Source organism: Herpailurus yagouaroundi, unplaced genomic scaffold (assembly GCF_014898765.1).
Source record: "Herpailurus yagouaroundi ecotype Mexico unplaced genomic scaffold, PumYag 196, whole genome shotgun sequence".
In the NCBI taxonomy this organism is placed as follows: domain Eukaryota; kingdom Metazoa; phylum Chordata; class Mammalia; order Carnivora; family Felidae; genus Herpailurus; species Herpailurus yagouaroundi.
Window position 1 is genome coordinate 5,656,970 of NW_024412427.1, and position 20,766 is coordinate 5,677,735.

General features: G+C 39.7%; 1 protein-coding gene across 1 annotated transcript in view; it reads right to left on the bottom strand.

The window, feature by feature from the left end:
- The window catches only part of TOP1 (DNA topoisomerase I), a 95,242-nt gene that overhangs the window by 18,165 nt on the left and 56,311 nt on the right, over window positions 1-20,766 (bottom strand). The window contains exons 9-13 of the mRNA XM_040447058.1: window positions 14,077-14,192; window positions 10,051-10,172; window positions 9,014-9,136; window positions 6,719-6,906; window positions 6,294-6,438 (exon numbers count right to left, since the gene is read on the bottom strand). Coding sequence (XP_040302992.1) covers window positions 6,294-6,438; window positions 6,719-6,906; window positions 9,014-9,136; window positions 10,051-10,172; window positions 14,077-14,192 — 694 coding nt within the window. The remainder of the gene's footprint in view (window positions 1-6,293; window positions 6,439-6,718; window positions 6,907-9,013; window positions 9,137-10,050; window positions 10,173-14,076; window positions 14,193-20,766) is intronic.

Genomic DNA, 20,766 nt, shown 5'->3' on the forward strand with positions numbered 1-20,766 from the left:
AATGGAAGGAATGATCTAGAAGCTGTGGAAAAATGGCTGAGAGTTTTCTAGAATAAAAATACATTAGTCATCTGATTCAAAGTCTAGTCTGAGCATCTATACAAAAACAGCAAAACCTTGGTTTGTGGGCATAATTCATTCTGGAAATATGCTTGTAATCAAGCACTTGTATATCAAAACGAATTTCAAGAACCACTGGCTCAGTCGTGATCATGTGACATTTGGTGCCACATACTACTACTTCTATTGCAAGACATCGCTTACTAATCAAGTTAAAATTTATTAAAGTTTGTATGTCTTGAGGAACACTCAGAACAATCCAAAGTTTTACTGTATATCCATATTTAGATATACAGTAATAAAGATACTCTTTACTGGAGAAAAGATAGATTATAAGAATGAAAATAAAGAAATTTTCAGATAAATAAATACCTAGAGAAAGGTATGGAGTGTAGAAACTAATCAAATATATCTCACTGTGATAACTGCTGAATGGACAGAGGGTTAGGATTTTATGTATGATTGTGGGTTCTTGTAAAAAAAAGAAGTAAAACTTAAGCAGAGGAAGTATGCAGTGTAAGAACTGGGAATGATTAGTTTAAAATGCCCTTATTTACAGGTAATTTAATTGTCTATGTAGAAAATACAAAGGACAGATGCTTTTAGAATAAGAGCTCAGCAACGCTGTCATATATTACCACTCTAGGAAGAACAGAAATGTAGTAGAAAAAAATCACATTCAGTAGCACTAAAAACTGTAAGGTCTCTAAGAAAAAAAGGCTTTAAAAACAGGAAAAATTTCTGTGGAGAAGATTACAAAGCAATATTAGAGAGTATATTCAAAGACATGAATTAGTGAAGAAGTAGAATATGTTCATGGACTGGAGGACTCAAAATAATGTATCCTCCCAACCCCCCACTAATCTACACATTCAATACAATACAAATCTCGGGACACCTTGATGGCTCAGTCGGTTAAGCATCCAACTCTTGATTTCAGCTTAGGTTATGATCTCACCAGTCGTGAGACTGAGCCCTAAGTTGCCTGTTTGGGATTCTCTCCCCCTCTCTCTGCCTCTCCCCTGGCTCATGCACATGCACTTTCTCTCTCTCAAAATGAATAATAAACATTTAAAAAATTAAAAAAAATCTTAACAGTATCCATTAGAACATGACAGATTTATCTCAAAATGAATGCAAAACATCAGAGAGGAAAGAACAGTCAAGACAATTTTGAAGAACGAGATGAAGGAAAACTTGTCCTATGCAGTAAAAACTTACCAAGCTACAGTAGTTAACACAGTAAGCTACTGATGAAGAAACAAACAGGACAGAGAGCCCAGAAACAGATTGACACACATGTAGAAATTTGATATATAAACAGAGAGGGTAATACAACTAAATAGTTCTGGAACAACTGGTTATTCATTTGAAAAAATGCATTAGATCTCAACTTCATACCATACACAAAAATACATCTGAATAGATCAAAGATCCAAATGCAAAAAGCAAAACTTGAGAAATGTTGACAAGGATACATGAGACAGAAATGTGTACATGCTGTTGGGGGAATGATGGTGATGTAAACTGGTTCAGGCACTTTAGAGAACTTAAAAGTATCTAATAAAGAATCTTTAAGGAAAATTTTCATCTATACAAGGAAAATGTGTTTATTCCAGAACTATTTATAATAGCAAAGTATCATAAATAACTCTAAATGTTTCTTGACAAGGGAATTTTTTTTTTTAACATTTATTTATTTTTGAGAGATGGAGAGAGACAGAGCAGGAGCAGGGTAAGGGCAGAGAGTGAGGGAGACACAGAATCTGAAACAGGCTCCAAGCTCTGAGCCTTCAGCACAGAGCCCGATGTGGGGCCTGAACTCATGAACCATGAGATCATGACCTGAGCCGAAGTTGGACGCTTAACGGACTGAGCCACCCAGGCACCCCAAGAATAATTTTTTTTATAAAATAGAACACCGTGTAGCAAATAAAACAAATAAGTTAGAAGTATATGTCAAAAGAAAATCTCAATACAAAAGCTGAGTGAGAGAAGTTGCAGAATGATGTCAATAACTTACCTAGTTTAAAAGTGTGCCTTGTAAAACAATACTACATATTGTTTATGCACACAGAAATAAATTATGAAAAACAAAAATATACACAAGAATGAAAACATTAAGTTCAGTAATAGTAACCTCCAAGGAAGAAGGAGAATGGGGGGTGGGGTTCAATTGTGTTCATCAGAATACTTTTTAGGAAATGAAGTAACTGAACAAACAGGATACGATGTTAAGGTTTGACACAGCCAGATGGTGGACATAGTATTCAATACATTATCTATTCTTGTATATTTGAACTAGTTCATAAAAAATAAGACCCCTAATGCTTGTATCTATTTTTTTTTTAATTTTTTTTTTCAACGTTTATTTATTTTTGGGACAGAGAGAGACAGAGCATGAACGGGGGAGGGGCAGAGAGAGAGGGAGACACAGAATCGGAAACAGTTGTATCTATTTTTTTAATTTTAATTTTATTACTTTTTAAATTTACATCCAAGTTAGTTAGCATATAGTGCAACAATGATTTCAGTAGATTCCTTAATGCCCCTTACCCATTTAGCCCAGTCCCCCTCCAGTAACCCTCTATTTGTTCTCCATATTTAAGTCTCTTATGTTTTGTCCCCCTCCCTGTTTTTATATTATTTTTGCTTCCCTTCCCTTATGTTCATCTGTTTTGTATCTTAAAGTCCTCATGAGTGAAGTCATATATTTGTCTTTCTCGGACTGATTTTGCTTAGCATAATACCCTCTAGTTCCATCCACATAGTTGCAAATGTCTCTTTTAAATTTCTTTTTAATGTTTGTTTCTGAGAGAGAGAGAGAGAGAGAGAGAGAGAGAGAGAGCGCGCGCGAGCGTGCGCATACGAGCAGGGGAGGAGCAGAGAGAGAGGGAGACACAGAACCCAAAGCCGACTCCAGATTCCCGAGCTGTCGGCACAGTGCCTGACTCAAGGCTCGAACTCACCAACCATGATATCATGACCTGAGCTGAAGTCAGACGTTTGACTGAGCCACCCAGGCGCCCTGGAGTTGTCTATTTTTATCTAGAGAATGCTTCTCCTACTGGCACTGCATTTAAAGACTATTCAAAATACTGTCAAACCCCAACCTCTGATGTTCTCACTGTTTTGGTGAGTGGGAAACAGCCAACAAGGATTGGCAAAAAGCTGGAGAAATCACATTTCTTTTTCCCTTCCAACTTCCCAAGCCTTTAACCATCTTCATGACTCTTAGGATCCCAACCCAGCTGAGGAGAGTCAGCCACTCTGTGAGGGGTATAAGATTCTAGGCAGGCCTACCTGTGGGTGACTTCTAGGTTCATTACCATAACCATCATTCAGAAACTTGCACAAATCCCTACAGTATATGGGGGTTATCTGGATATTGTCAGGAATAAATTGGTGGCTCTCAGCTCCAGAGGGTCTCCACCTGGCCTATCAACAATGGAGATCTCAACCGGTGAAGGCTCTCCTATAATTAACTTGAATCCTGGATATTAAGAGAACGCAGTATACATTTATCTGGAATCTGTTCACCTCTCTCCACCCACACTGGCATCATTTTGTCCAGGCCACCACTATCCATTGCCTAGAATACAACAGCATCTGATGAATATTCGTACTTCTGGTATGCATATAATCCAATCTTCAGAGGTCAGTGCTCAGAATGATCAGTTATGTCACAAGTTTCTAAAATACGAATCTGGTATTGTTCCTCTTGTTAAAACCCAATAGCTTCCTACTGGATTTAGGAGAATATAAACAATTTTACGAAACAGCCTGAAAATCTGGCCTGCATCCCCCTGTAGCCTCCTCTTCCTGCCCCCTTCCTGCTCACTGTACTTCAACTACAATGACCTTCTCTCAGTCCTCAAGACCACCAAACTCTTTCTCACCTCAGGGATTTCAAAAGGCAATTTTCCTTATCTGGAACATCCATTCCCTTATCCTTTCCATGGATAAATCCCATTCATCTTGTAAGTCTTATCTTAAATGTCACTTACTCAGAAAGGCCTTCCCTCCACCCCGGTCAAATCGAATGCCCTGATACATTCTTATATGGCACCCTGTACTTTCCCTTTGCATCATTTACAAGAGCTCGTGTTTACTGGTGTGACTGTGTGTAAAGCCTCGGAATCTTGTTGAAGCGGGTCTATGTTCCAGACACGCCTCTGTTCAAAGTCCTTCAATGGGTCCTCACCAGATGCAGAGCACAGACCAGTCTCTTTAGCATGGCACTTAAGGCTGGCCACAATTTGGCAGTAGGGTTATCACACGCAGGCAATCAGGAGGCTAAGGATTTAAGTCAGAGTGAGTAACTAACTACTGGATCATGAGCAATTTTTTGGCCTCCAAGAGACTAAATTTATTTCGCTATAAGACAGTGGCATTAGTACATGTTGTATGGTTGTTAAGATAATCAAATATAAACTTATGTGAAAATATTTAACAGTAACCTGGTATCATTATTTTGCCTTTTTTTTTTTTTTTTAAAGTAGGCTTCATGCCTATTGCAGAGCCCAACACGGGGCTTGAACTCACGAACCACCCGAGATCAAGACCTGAGCTAAGACCAAGAGTTGGATGCTTAACCAGCTGACCCCACCCAGGTGTCCCAAATTTTTATTTTTTCTCCATGTGTAAAATACACATAAAATTTAGCACATTCACAATGTTGTGCAAGAATCACCACTTGCTAATTCTTTTTGTTACTTCTTTTTAACACTTCTCACTCTCCATCTATAATGACATAATTCTGTTTGGAATATCTCTCTTTTAACACCAACAGTAACCTAATTTCCTTCATAAAGTTGTTCCTCATCCGTAAGTGCTGGGAAATAACTGCTGCATTTCTCTAAAGCATGTAATGCTTACCTTTCTTCTAATACAGTTGAATACTTACCCAATTTGCCCACTAGCCTACGAGTTGAGAGCTAAAACCACCATTTATCTACCTTTATTTCAGAAGAAAATAACATGCCCCTTTAGAAGACCTGACTTCTGCTCGTGAGGGTTTTCTTTCTGATTCTATACTTAAACTAGGAAAAGTGACATTTTCCAACTGAATGGCAGGAAGTATCCGAGATTTTTCATATTAGAACAAAGAACTATGGGGCGCCTGGGTGGCGCAGTCGGTTGAGCCTCCGACTTCAGCCAGGTCACGATCTCGCGGTCCGTGAGTTCGAGCCCCGCGTCAGACTCTGGGCTGATGGCTCAGAGCCTGGAGCCTGTTTCCGATTCTGTGTCTCCCTCTCTCTCTGCCCCTCGCCCGTTCATGCTCTGTCTCTCTCTGTCCCAAAAATAAAAATAAAAAAACGTTGAAAAAAAAAATTTTTTTTTAAATAAAAAAAAAAAGAACAAAGAACTATAAGCTAGAGAGTGTGCAGTTTATAGCGCTGGCAAAACACATAGCCTTTTTAGGTGTGGCTTTCATGTCTTACCATGTTCAATAACCTATAAACCAAAATTAAGAGTGTCTTTAGTGCCAGTCCTCTGTAAGTTAACAGTCATAGTCTACAAAGAACTCATTTCTTGGTTGCCTTTTTAGAGCTCATCTCTCTTTTAGGTTGTTATGCAAAGTTCCACAGTACATCTGAGGGAGGAAGTTCTCCCAAGCAGGGTATGCCTAGCAGGCTAACAAGAACGGACTGTCCTTCCAAGACAGTTTTCCCCTTTCAATAATAGTATTAACAAATAACAACACAGGGGTATACAATGGTTTATGATGTGCTTTCATATACATAATCTCACCTGGTCCTGGTGGAACCTATCCAGGTGTAACCTTAGGAAGCCGAAGTATGTAAGACTCTAGATTTTACAACTTCTGGATTCAGAGCAATTCTGCTCCCTTCTTCAGAGCCAAGAAAGGGGAGGAAGAAAGTAGCAGAAGCCAATTTACATTTACTGCATTTTTCATCACAACCCCACCACTGGATAGTAAGCAACACGAAGGTAGGGACTGCATCTGTTTTGTTTACCAACACAGTTCCTAACACCATGCATACATATGGTATGCCAGGCACATACTGGGATTTCAGTAAATATTTGTGAATAAATGAATCAGATTATAATGTGACGCAGAAGACAGATACACCTAAGGAAGGCATGAAAATACTTGATTTTGTGGAGAGTTTTTAATTTGTCACAGTGATTCTAGAGACCAGTAACACTACATTTCAACAAGAGATTATCAGCCCCACTAACTGGGGCAGCTCTTAGCTACCTCTTACCTTGATTCGTGAACTGGGGTTCAGCATGATATATTTAATGGAACCTTGGATGTTCTCTGTCCAGGAGACCAGCCAAGTAACCTTGTTATCATGTCGGACCTCTTTCCATTTATGTCCTGTAGGAGGAGAAGGAACCTTGGCATCTCTGTGGAAATAACAAAGTAGGAGGGTAGTGAATTGAGGAGAAGTGAGGGACAGTTTCACCTTTTGTGACCTAAAGTGGGTAAATCTGCTAAGCATGTATTTCCAAATTTCCTCATCACCAGTCAATAACTGAAAAATACCAGGAGATCTATATATATGGAAATACTGTGCTGTTCCCAAACAGACTTATGCAACCTAGGAAATACTCCCAGCAACAATATTCCCAAGAACAAATGAAGCCCCCAACTTTATTTCTGGCCCAAACAATGAGCTGTGCTCACTTGCTACAGTTGATGATTATATCCTCAGGCATGATCCGTCTCTTCAGCATGCCCATCTTGGGGTGGTTGCCACGGCCACGGAAAAGCCCAGGAGGTTCTATCTTGAAGTTGGCAATCCTCTCTCTGTGGTTATCCATAATACAGAAGCCATATTCTTTCAGTAATTTTTCATTCTCCTCTTTGATTTTCTGGAACAGAGCAAAGAAGTATTCAAAAGGGATTCAAATTGCTGTTCCCTATTCCTACTATTTTATCTCTTATTTGAGAACAGGTCAAGGTAGAGAAAAGTCTAACAATCACTAAGAAATATGCAAATAGGGGTGCCTGGCTGGCTCAGTCAGAATAGCATGTGACTCCTGAACTTGGTTATGAGTTTGAGCCCCACCATAAGTGTAGAGAATAAATAAAACGTTTTTAAAAATTAAAAAAAAAAAAAGGAAAGAAATGCAAATAAGGATAACCTCTAACAGTTTCCAAACATAAACACAATAAAAATTCCCCAAAATATCTATGCTTGACTTCTAATTACAGATTCAAAACTGATTCTATTCTCTTAAAGGATTTATGTGTGAACATGTTACATAGGTATTTCTAAATATAACTTTAAAAACTAACGTCATTTTGTTGAGTAGTGTCAAAATGGCAGAGGGGTATGACTCTCTGACAGGCCTCATAAAAAACATCTCCATGTTTTCTCATAGGTTCCAGACACATTTTAGTTGTACAGTACTTCAGATGGGTTTTCAACTCAAGCATACCTGTTACAGATTCTTTCCTAGGTATATGGGTACATACATTGTCTACTTTGTGATCCTTGCTCCAAAAAAGGAGTGTGGGTGTGGAATTTGGAGCCTCCTTACCCTCTGCTGACTCTTTCGTATTATACTTAGAAATTCAACCTAACTAAGTCCTGTTGCCTTGTAGGTAGAAACAGATTCAGAACTTGCTGGCAGGTGTCCTTGGCCAGGGCTCTGACAAGGTGATACTTCTGAAACTGTCCTATCTTTGGATCACTATTTGCAAAAACAAAGCTCCAAAGTGGTTTAAGTTTTAAAATACCCCTGAAGTAAATAATAAACCAAGTTTCACTAACTGGGAATACTGAGAAGACTAAAATGGGACTGAAAAGTCTGGTGCATTTATCATTCTTACAGTAACTCGAATTTTAAACTAAAGGTCAAATAGGTACCATCAAACAATGAGTTATATAAATACAGTCGTCTAAACTGTATAAGCATGCACATCCTTTAAAATATAGAAATTAAAGGGCTTTAAAATTCCTTACAGTCCTTAACATCTGGACCTCCAATTAAAGACAGACGGAAAGGAAAAGGAAAAGGAAAAGGAAAAGGAAAAGGAAAAGGAAAAGGAAAGAATAAAAGAAAAAGAAACTTTGGCCTGAATTTCTGTAGATCAGGGTTTGGCAAACTTTCTCTGGACTGAAAATATTTTGGTCTTGAGAGCTACACAGTCTCTGCTGGACCTACTCAACTCTCTTACTGCCTCATAGAGGCAGCCACAGAGGATATCTAAACAGCTAGCTGTGGCTGTGTTCCAATAAAACTTTTTAATTAAAACAGACAGCCTATAGTTTGCCTACTGGTACCCTAGAAGAAAATGACATCTCACTGGATACTAGAAAGATCATTCTGGAATGAAGATGGAGATGGATGAGCATGCCTAGATCCCAGGGAGATCAAGAACAGGGAGGTATGGGAACAATATTATCTGTTTAAAACCCTAATATCCAGAAGTCACTGTGCAGGTCTGCCCGTCCTTAAATACTGTATTATTGGAATTACTGACTGGTTTTGGATCAAAAGAGCACCAGGTTCTTACACTAAGTCATTCAATAAAGTGCCTATTATTCACAACATTCAGTATATAAAGCCCTTAAGAAAATTTAAACTTTACTCGGCCAAGAATCCTAAATCTTCAGTACAGAGCCATGTAAAATTACTGAAGTCAAAGTTGTGTAGGAACCAAGAAGAAAATTAGATGAACTAATCACTATTCCAAAATTCTCCAGAGGTTTAAGACATTCTATAGTACCGGGGTGCCTGGGTGGCTCAGTACGTTAAGCATCCAACTTCAGCTCAGGTCATGATCTCGTGGTTTGTGAGTTCAAGCCCCGCATCAGGCTCTGGGCTGACAGCTCAGAACCTGGAGCCTGCTTCGGATTCTGTGTCTCCCTCTCTCTCTCCCTGTCCCTCCCCTGCTTGCACTCTGTCTCTGCCTCTCTCAAAAATAAATAAACATTAAAAAAAAAAAAAAAAAAAAGAAATTCTATAGTACCAGTTTCTCTTCCTTGCTCATCTGTTTGCGAGCTTCTGACTGGGCTTTGAAATACTGGCTCATCTGGGTAAAATCACATTTGCTTAAGTTGGTGATAATATTCTTCTCTTCATTAGTCATTTCCTAGTCAAAAAAGGGGGAGGGGGGAGACAGAAGAAGAAGGTAAATACACTATTTAATACCCTAGGTTTCTTTGTGATTACAGCAAAGCACCATTTTTTTCAGCCAAAGGTGTTTGGAGAGGTAGCCAATCTAAATTTGTGAGTTTCGAAAAAAAAGAAAACATAATTTTATTACTTTGTGCTATTATAAAATATTTAATAGAAAAAAACTTTACATGATTTATCATTGAAAAAGCTCATGGAACTCTTATGTAATTTGAGCTCTTTACACCCTGCCATATCCACAGGCCTGTGTATCCCATAGTTGAGAAACATGAATACGTATCATTTCCTTTAGCAATAAGAGAAACATTTCCATACTTATTCTCTCTTAGAAACATCCCTACTCTACTCACTTAAAATGTTATTTTCAGGGCTATTCAGAAGGTAAACTTCACCTCAGCCTCTGTCCACATTATTCAAATTGAGAGTAAGTAGATTGTTTAAAATCACCTAAACAGATGTAGGGCATGTGATTTCAAGAGCAAAAAGTACCAAAAGCAAGGAAGTAAGAATAAAAAGGGAATGGGACATCACATTAACATCTCTCTTTGCAATAGGAGACAGAGGGGCAGGCAGTCTTGCAGAGACAAAGTTTCCTTTGCTCAACCAGAATTGAGGTTTTTTTGTTTGGTCTGATAAAGTCCCTCCTGCAGCCATATGAAAGTGAGAGGAAAGAAATATACATATTCTTGTTGGATAGAAAATCTATGTAACATAATGAACAAATAGGGAAAAAGGAAAAACTTTAAATACAATAAAATTCATAAAGCTCAAATTTTACATCAGAATTTTTTGTGAAGTTACAGTTTACTATTTAGTATTTGATTAATATCTTTGCGAGGTGCTAGGATATTAATACATGAGCTACAATACCTTTCTCCAGTCTTTAAAGAAATTTTTCCTAAATATTTCTTTAGTAGTATATTCATGGTCGAGCATTTTTGCAAAGAACGTAGCTACTTCTTCTGCTTTGGGGCTCAGCTTCATGACTTTACCTAGAGGAAAAAGTGGTTCCAAAAATTGAGGTGTATAATTCATGTTTTGAGTATAAATACTGAGCTCTGGAGAAGTCTTCTAACTAATGGTTTACCTTCCCAAGGTATACAAGGTCTGGTGACACATGGTAACAACAACAACAAAGACAATACACTGATTTATATCTAGTTGTAGAAGTTCTCCTTCTCTTTAGCAGATATTTACCTGGGTCATTCTCTGGAGACTATGCCAGTAAACTGTTCCCAGGTGCCTGCTCAGGACAGGTATGAGCTGGGGGAGGCCCAGCCACTCTTCCTTTTCCTTTCAGCAAGCAGGGTCCTTTACACCTCTTCAATGGTTTTTAAAAATCAAATCCTCAGAGGGACTCCTGCCACTGCTAAGCTAAGCAGCCTCTGTTCAAGAAGGGGAGGAAGGGATAGGGCAGGGAGTGGAAGAAAGGAATTGTGGGGAAAAGAAATAGGCATCTTTCTTCTTTAAAGTTAGGTGGGTGGAATATGAATAAAATAATATATATCCACAGCAGGCAAGCCCAGATATCCCACATGAAAAATCTAAGTAAGACCTTCCTCTAGAACTCTGATACTCAAAGTGTGGCTCACAGATCAGCAGCATTAGCATCACGTGGGCGTTCTGTTACAAACGTAGAATCAAGCCCCAACCCAGATCTATAGATTCAGCAAGTGCATTTTAAGAGACCCTCAGGTGACTCGTGTGCATACTAGAGTTTGAGATGATTGCTCTGGAACACAGGCATTATGAAGTTGCCTCTTTCAGGGAAACAGACTCATCCAGAGCACAAGGGATGACTGGGATTCTTGGTAGCGTGCACGTTAGCAAAAGCTGTTCTAAAGGAATCCTGATGTTATACAATGAAAAATGCTAACTGTAACGTAAATCTGAATGAGGCCTACGGGCTTTGTGTACCTTAATTAGATAATAAAGCAATAAGGGGAAGTACTTGGGAGTTTAATCTACTTTTAGAATAGAGTATCTTTAACCGTACTCTTAGGGACAATTTCCATTTTTTCTTGAACATCCAACTTTACAACACCATCTGGAACTAATCCACGGCATAATAATTTGACTATACCTAAAATGCGGTTAAATACCATCCCACTGTCTTGCTATTACATAGCTACTAAAATTCACCAAGGATTTTCACTTTCATTATAGAAAACTAAATCTTAACCAGAAATCCATTCATTTCAAAACTCAGAAGATAACTCATTTCATGACGGCTGGGAAATCATCATCCCTAATTGCGGGATATAGGGAATCATGGCACAAAACTGAAATCGTCAGGGTAGACAGAACTTGTGTGGAATCCGCAACTCGAAAGGCCAACAGGTGGCACCACATTCCCCATTCAAACCTCCTCCCCCTCCCCCCAACCTCCTGCCTTTGAAAGAAGTCATTTTCGGGACGACAGGGTTATTAGCTTTCAAGGCTTTCCGGCACTTCTTCAGCTCTCCCCAACTCAGGTCTGAACTAGAGTTGCCAGTAAAGCTGTAACATGTTTCTTTTTCTTTTTTAATGTTTATTTATTTTTGAGAGAGAGACAAAGCATGAGCAGGGGAGGAGCAGAGAGAGACAGAGGGAGGGAGACACAGAATCCAAAGCAGGCTCCAGGCTCCAAGCTGTCAACACAGAGCCCGATGCGGGGCTCGAACCCACAAACCACAAGATCACGCCCTGAGCTGAAGTCAGATACTTAACCGACTGAGCCACCCAGGCACCCTGTAATGTTTCTGATATAAAGGAAAATTTAAGTCACTAAATTTAAGTCACTATAAATTTAAGTCACTATATTCTAGTCACTAAAAATAAAATAAATGAAATAAAATAAACGGCAAGAAAAGAATGTAAACTGTTCTTAGGTCTGTTTGACATAAACCAGTATCAATAAGTATTTGAAAACAAAAAAATGGAGACTCTTTGGGCAATTTTACTGAATTCTGTACCAACAGAGGAAGGAATTTTGATGCCTCCTATTTTAGATGAGCTGTCAAGAGGAAATGACAGCTCCCCAGCAGCAGAGTGGTGGGAAGAGGACTAGAAGTTTCCTGGCAATGGGAGCACTTTGTGGAAAAGCCTGAGCTCCAGGAAGAAGAAACTGCTGAGTCAGAGCTGAAAACTGGAGGTTCTCAAGAGAGACACAAATCACTGCTTCAGCAAGCGGGTGCCCTGCCTCCCTGGCAGTTCCAAAGGAGTCTGAGAACTCTTTTCCCTAGAGAGCAGGCAGGACTTACAGTATCAATTTGGACCAATAATTCAAATACAACATCCTAACTTACTGCACAATGCGAGTTTATGTAATCAAAGGGAAGAAATACCGGTGAGAAACCCAACTGAGAAAATGATACAGCTGGAGCTCCTATAATGGAGCACTGGCCAAGAATGAAGGAAAGGACCACAGTGACCAGTGATGACTGGTTCAGGCCTTGGCTTCCCATCTTGAAAAAGAGAAACCCAGAGACTAGAGAATCTAGCTTTCCTTCAAACCATTTTGAACCTCAAAATGGGGCTTTACTAGTTGAGCTTTCTAAAGCTCTTGGTAAGTCCAGACATGAGCTACAAACAAAATACATGGCCTTTTAGGATTGTCTTCTTCCAAGGTTCTAGGCTCTTTTTCCTCATTGGAGTTTGGCTTTGGAGTTATATTTAAGTAACCAACTATGAGGGCTAATAGAACTGTGTCCTGTGTGCTCTGGTCGACACAAGTCAGAATGTTTATATGATGCAAGTAATTGTCATTCAGGCTATAGGGTCCTGGTAGACTGCAAATATTGTGCAATCAGAGAGTGGTCAATATTGTCCAAGGCTGCTGGGTCTTGGTGTCTAACACAGGCACACTGGATAAAAAATGAATTCCAGCTTGCCAAGCTTGACACGTCCCCCACTTGCAAGACCCAGTATAAACTACTACCTTTATCTATAAATATCTGTGGCCCTAAGGCCATTACTGGCGGACAAAGAGATGTACGAGAATTTTCCTGAGTGTGTTCACCACTAATGCCCATAGGCAGTTTTCCTGCCCAGTATTTCTCAAGGTTTGGTCAGCAGACCCCTTGGTTCAGAACCACCCAATACTATTCCACATCTATTAAATGAGTCCAGATCCACCTAGCAAATCTTAAGCATGTAAGGGTCTGGGGGAAAATGCTCTACCCATTAATGGATAGAACTCTTGGAATGAGGGAGATCAGTTGAACATTCCCATCTGCACAGTGCTACACTGCAAAGAGGAAGAATGTCAAAGGTACTCTTCAATTCTTCAGCCCAAGGACAGAAACACCAATGGTAGTTAATGGACAACTCTGAGTGTTCTGAGAGAAGCGCGTAGGCAGGGCAGTTCTTTACAGCAGCCTATGAAATCTGACTGCACATATAGTAAAGGCATATTGTTGTGCTATGTACAGAGTGATTGACACCGACCAGCCCTACCTAGAGGCTGATGGCTGACTAATCTTCAACTGAATACTAGTACTATTTCTCATGATGAGCAGCTTATCAGCTTGCATTACATTGCTAAGGTAAAATACTACCATTCAAGTAAGGCTTTTCTAATAAATCTTGCAAAGAGTGGCTTCTCAGAAATGAAGTTCAGATAAAAACATTTAACTGGGGGACCAAGTGCTGTAAGCTATGTGGAGGGAACTTTTGGGGACCATGTAATTAAAACATTAACAGTCCCTTTTTCTCAAGGCAGTTCCTTCATCACCAAATGAGCCTTTAAGAGGTAAGTAAACTGATGACCATTCCCCCAAACCACACAATGACAATAAAACAAAATGAAATAAACAAAAAGGATTATATAGCACAAGATCCCTCCACGTTTTCTATTCGTAAGTAGAAGCAGGCTCTTTTCTTGGCCAACAATTAGACAACCTTGGAATAACTCACCATCATAGTAAAACTTGACATTCTCTGGAAGAGGCTCATATGGTGGAGCAAAAACAGGGCCTTTATGTTCTAGGAATTTCCACTTGATGCCTTCAGGGTAGCGTTCCTCTTCCCACCTTTAAAAGATAAAGTATAACACCGTTCAGTGATCACCTAGTATACAAAGTGTCATTTTTAAATGCCCAAAGAATTTATCGTTCAATTGGTTGATGCTCTAAAATAACTCTGGGCGCCACATTCAAGACCTGGATCAAAAGAACCAGTATTCTTCACCTTCAAAAAGCCAACACTCACAATAAATAAAATGGAATACACTCAAGTGAACACAGGAAAATACAGTTCAACAGTTCAGTTCTACGAGTGGATACAAGGGATCCCAACTCAAGGACCTTGGCAATAACTGGGAGATATGGAAATGGAAGAATTGTTTTACCACCATGGTATATATGACAGAGGTAGATGCCAGGTGAAGATGTAGGGAAAAACAACCCTATAAGAAAGTGCAAGATGGAACAGAAGACAGGGAAATAACAGTTCAGTTGGGGTACTGAGTTTAAGGTACTCATAGGTTACCTAGAGCTATCTAGCAGACACTGGTAACTAACTGAATGTAAAGTTTAGTGCAAAGAGTTTTTTAAAAACCTTAAAAACGATCAGACATACAGAAAAAGACAAATACAAGGAACACCATATCCCCATCACTTGCGTTCAACAACTGCTAATATTATGCTAAGTTTCCTATTTTTTGCTGAACCATTTCAGCAATGTAAACTGCAGTATGATACCTCACCTCTAAATAGTTCACCTGTAAAAATAAAGATATTCTCTCACATAACTATGATACTATCACATCTAATAAAATTAGCTTCATTCTAATACCTAGACCATACTAAAAACTTCCCAATTATACTCAAAATGTATTTTATAGGCCAGGATCCAATTAAGGATCATGCACTGAAATTGGCTGATAGGTCTCAAAGTCTTTCTTTTTCTGAATTAGACCCTCTCACCATCATCATTTTGTTTTTTTAAGAGTCAGTTGTCTTACAGACAGAATATTTTATTATTACTTTTGGTTTTATTTTAGAGAGAGAGAAAGAGCGCCAATGGGGGAGAGGGAGGGAGGGAGGGAGTGGGACAGTGCGGGGGGGGGGGGGGAAGAGAGAGAGAGGGAAAGAGCGGGGGAGGCAGGGAGAGAGGGAGAGAACCTTAAGCAAGTCCCAGGCCAAGCACAGAGCCCAACACAAGGCTCAATCCCATGACCCTAGGCTAATTACTTAAGCTGAAGTCGAGGGTCAGATGCCTCAAAATAGGATATTTTAAAACTTCACAAATTTTAATCTTCACTATTTCTACTTTAAAATTAAAAAGCTCCAAAGTTCTACAGAATACTCCTAAAGGCTAACTATGCATATTATTTATCATCTTCTAACTACAATATTTTTTCCAACTCCAATATTTTATTTTTTATAATTTTTAAAAAATGTTTATATATTTTTGAGAGAGTGAGAGAGCACAAGAGGGGTAGGAGCAGAGTCAGGGAGACACAGATTCCGAAGCAGGCTCCAGGCTCTGCTTGAACGCGCAACTGCCAAGATCGTGACCTGAGCCAAAATTGAACACTTAACCGACTGAGCCACCCAGGCGCCCCTTATTTTTTTTTTAAGTATTTGTTTATCTTGAGATAGCAAGCGCACCCACAAGCCAGTGAAGGGCAGGGTGTGGGAATCCCAAGCAGGCTCCGTGCCCAGCACAGAGCCTGCTGTGGTGCTCGATCTCACAACTGTGAGACCATCCTGAGCTGAAATTGAGAGTCAGATGCTCAACTGACTGAGCCACCCAGGTGCCCCTAACTCCAATATTTTAAACGAAGTTCAGAAACATCAAATAAAAATTACACATACCAAATTACTGTAAAAAGAGCATCACTATAAAACCAAAGTCAACGGAGATGATCAAATGATTTTTGACAAGCGTACCAAGACCATTCAACGGAGTAAGTAGGTTTTTCAACAAATGCGCTGGGAAAACTAGACATTCACATGCAAAAGAATGAAATTGGGTCCTTACCTTACACTATATGCAAAAATAAGCTCAAAATGGATCAGAGACACAAACATACAGGCTAAAATTATAAAACTCATAGAAGAAAACAGAAGGGCAAAAGCTTCATGACTCTGCATTAAGCCATGATTTCTTAGCTAAGACAACAAAAGTACAGGCCACAAAAGAAAAAGACCAACTGGACTACAAAGTTAAAAACTGCACATCAAAGGACACAATCAACAGAGTGACAAGACAACCCACAAATGAGAGAAAATAATTTGCAAAGCATTATTATCTGATAAAGGATTAATATCCAAAATAAAGAACTACAACAATAAAAACAACAAACAATCCAATTAGAAAATAGGCAAAGGAGGGGCGCCTGGGTGGCTCAGTCGGTTAGGCATCCGACTTCAGCTCAGGTGATGATCTCACACTCCGTGAGTTCGAGCCCCACGTCGGGCTCTGTGCTGACAGCTCAGAGAGTGGAGCCTGCTTCCGATTCTGTGTCTCCCTCTCTCTCTGCCCCTCCCCTGCTCATGCTCTGTCTCTGTCTCAAAAATTAAAAGAAAAAAAAAAAAACGCTAAAAAAAATTTTTTTTTAAATAGGCAAAGGACCTGAATACACACTTCTCCAAAGATATACAAATGGCTGGTGAGCATCTGAAAAAAAATGTTCCACATCACCAGTCATTAGGAAATATAAAAGAAAACTATGAGATTTCGCTCACACCTATTAGGATGACTATTATCAAAACATAAACAAACCAGAAAATAACAAGCGATGATGAGGATATGGAGAAATTAGAATCCTGTGCACCGCTGGTGAGAATGTAAACTGTGCAGCCACTGTAGAAAGCAGTATAGTGAATGAGTGCTTGAAAGTTAAACACAGAACTACCACATGGTCCACCAATTCCACTCCTAGGAATATACCCAAAACAATTCAAAGCAGATATTTAAACAAAATCACAGCAACATTCCATTCCAACATTCGTAGCACCACTATGCACAAATGCCAAAAGGTGGAAACAATCTAAGGATCCATCAATAGATGAATGGATAATCGAAATGTAGTCTATACATACAATGAAATATTATTCAGCCTTGGGAAAGACGGAAAATCTGACACATGCCACAACACAGATGAACCTTGAAGACATTTTCTTAAGTGAAATAAGCCAGTCACAAAAGGCCATACATTGTATATTTCCACTTACATGAGGTTATGTAATCAAATTCAAAGAACAGAAAGCAGAAAGGTAGTTACCAGGAGCCAGGAGAAAGGGGAATGAGGGAGAGTTTCAGTTTTGTAAGATGAAAACAGTCCTGGAGATACATGGGATGGTGCTAAGGGTTACACAACAACGTGAATGTACTTAGTACCACTTAACCGCACACTTAAATGGTTAATATGGCAAATTCTCGGTTTTTGTATTTTATAACTAAAAATTAAAAAAAAAAAAAACCTCAAAGATTTAACAGAATCTTAAATCTAGAAGGAGCACTGCATCAAAGATCCTCAATAACTAACCTACCACTTCCACATATGAAACTGGCAGAATCTCCCAACTAGACACTGGCACAGAAAGGCTCAGATGCAGGAGTAAGTAAAAAAATCCACATGTACGTATATATGTATTATGTGTGTAGGCATGTATATGAAAGTAACTGCAAGACACCTATGTGCAGCACTGCCAGAGTGACAGTGAGGAGACTGAGAACACCACGTTTTCCCTTATACTGGGACTCGGTTCCATTCTTCTCATCAACTCCAGTGGTGGTGGTTATTGTTTGGGGGGGAAGGGCTGGAGAAGAGAGGGAGGGAAAGAATCCCAAGCAGGCTCTGGGCTGACAGGGGAGCTGGATCCCACGAACCGTGAGATCAAGACCTGAGCCAAAACCAAGAGTGAGACACTTAACTGAGCCACCCAGGTACCCCAACTCCGGTGTTTTTTTTTTTAAAGTTCATTTATTTATTTTGAGAAAGACAGAGACAGCATGAGCAGGGGAGGGCTAGGCAGAGAGTGAGGGAGAAAGAGAGAGAATCCCAAGCAGGCTCCACACTGCCAGCTGTGGAGCCTGACCTTAGCCTTGATCCCATAATCTGTGAGATCATGACCTGAGATGAAACCAAGAACCCAGAGTCAGACGCTTAACCAACTGAGCCACCCACGCGCCCTCCAGTGGTTTTTAAATTAAGACTCCAAACTGTTTTTATAATTCTTCCTATTCCAGCATGTTCATCCTGAGGACTCACAGTAACTTCTCTACCATTTAAGTAAAATAAGAGATTCAGTGAATCACTCAACACTAAACCTCAGTTTAAACAGAAAGAGACCATATCCTTCAACAGGCTGATATCATCGGATCAACAACTATTACTCTAAATATGAAAACAGTAGTATTGCCCTTTTAGGCCTACATCAATGGCTCACCAATAAAATTAAGAAAAACATGTACCTAGACACCAAAATGACTTCTTTATGGCAGACTTATGAATTCAAGGTAGGTATCAATGGATAGTAAAATACACTTGAAAAGGGGAAGGTGGAAATGTGCTAGAAATGTATGTAAGACAGGAAGGTAAACATCCATGTGCTGTGTGAAATCAAGCTCCCTCGCAGTTAAGAAGCACCTCACAGTACACTGTAAATGCGTGATTTTTAAAATTTCAGAAATAAAGCTCAGTTACTACAGCTTTCTTGAAGCTAATCTCTGGAATCAAGGACAGTTTCTCTGGTTTGAGGAGAGTATCAATTCATATTCCATAAATTTCATTATCTCTATTACTGATTATATTTCTGAGTCCTGGTCTTTCAACACTAATTCCTTACATTACGATCCTAAATCCTTACAGCATTTTGCCTTTGTTGAAAAAGACTGAAAACTCCATTTAAAATCATACCTAATACAGCAAACGAACACCCCAGTTTCTAGGTCTTTTTGTGAAGAATCATCTGTTTAGAACAAACACGGGACTTCTGTTCCGACAGGTCAGTCCTGACAGAAAAGTGTGTTTAACTCAAGAACTGAAACTCCATACACCTACAAAGAGTAACCCTCAAAAACAGGGGGGCTCTTGGGTAAATAGGTCTTCACAGACAAGCCTGAGCATACCACAAGCACTTGTAACATGGTCTGTATGGGGGAAATGTGAAAAAATAAAACCCAGAGGGGATCTGAACCATTTTCCCCTCTCCACAATTACCAAAGTGAGGAAGATAAAGATCAAAGTTTTTCTGGTTTCTTTTCGGCAAGATTAACAAGTCTGCAGACTTTGCGGGGTGGGTAAGAGGGGTGGGGGAGAAAAAAGTTCTTCATGTGTGCCTGGTGAAGTGTGTAACACTTTCAGTGGGATGCCAAGAGGAATAATAAAAATGAGAGCATCTTCCACTTAAGGTCCCTGACTATGCTGCCAGTGGCAGGCAGACACTGAGGACTAGAAAACTGACTTCAGAGTACAGTACGCAACCTACCATGAAAGGAAGAACGGGCAAGCTATCAGTTAAGAGGCCAATCATTTTTGTTCTCTACTTCTAAAAACTTACAGTGTGCCAACAAGCAATGTGCTTAGGAAAGCACAAAATTTAACAATGTATGAGGATAGCATGCATTGGAGGCTGTAGTAAAGACAGCTCACCCCCAAACCAACCATCTTCAGTGAAAGACTAAGCAGTCCCACTTAAGCCAAAATAAGAATATAAAAATCAAAGGTCATGGTCTCTCGGGATTAATGTGTGGCAACACTGATAAGGATTTCAACCACAGAAGCAAAACGAGACTATTACACTCTTCAAGGGTTATCTAATTCCACACATACAAGGCTGGACCAGGACAAGAGAATGTCTGCTTCAGGGCCCAATAAAAGCCAAGGCTCCACAGGAAGGGGGAAGACAGCAGGGCGCTAGTGATGACCAGGAAATAAACTTGTTCGTTCAGCAAACACTTAACTGATCACTACCTCACCATTCTCATGACTCCTAATAACAACCCCTAATTTACATAATCATTTCATTTTATCTTGCAACAGTCAACAGTCTATCTCTGAAAAACTCTGAAGAAAATAAAAACACACATCCTTTTGTTTCCTGACTCTGGCCCAGGATTGCTTTGCTCTGTGACTTTCTGTTTCTAGACTTTCCTTTTAACCCCACATATGCTCAAACCAACTATGCCAATTACATAGCTGTGTTGAGCATTTCTGCCACTTTAGCTCTGCTCCTCTCAGTCACCTCCCTGGTGACTGATCCTTCCCTTTTCCTCAGACATGCTGGGTTGGGGAGATTACTGTTCCAAATTACAAAAGCCACAGAGGAAATGCATACTAGTGGGTCTAAAACTCTACACACCAAACTATGAATGGTAGTTACTTCAGAGTTGGAAAGGAAAAACGAGAATGGGAAAAAGAACTCATTTTTTTCTAACTTGTACACCTCTGGATCATTCAAATTTTTTTCAACACAACTACAAATCATACATAATTATACAGTAGTTAAAAAGTTGTAAGAGGGGCGCCTCTTGGGTGGCTCAGTCGGTTAAGCGTCCGACTTCGGCTCAGGTCATGATGTCACAGTTCGTGAGTTCGAGCCCCGCGTCGGGCTCTGTGCTGACAGCTCAGAGACTGGAGCCTGTTTCGGATTC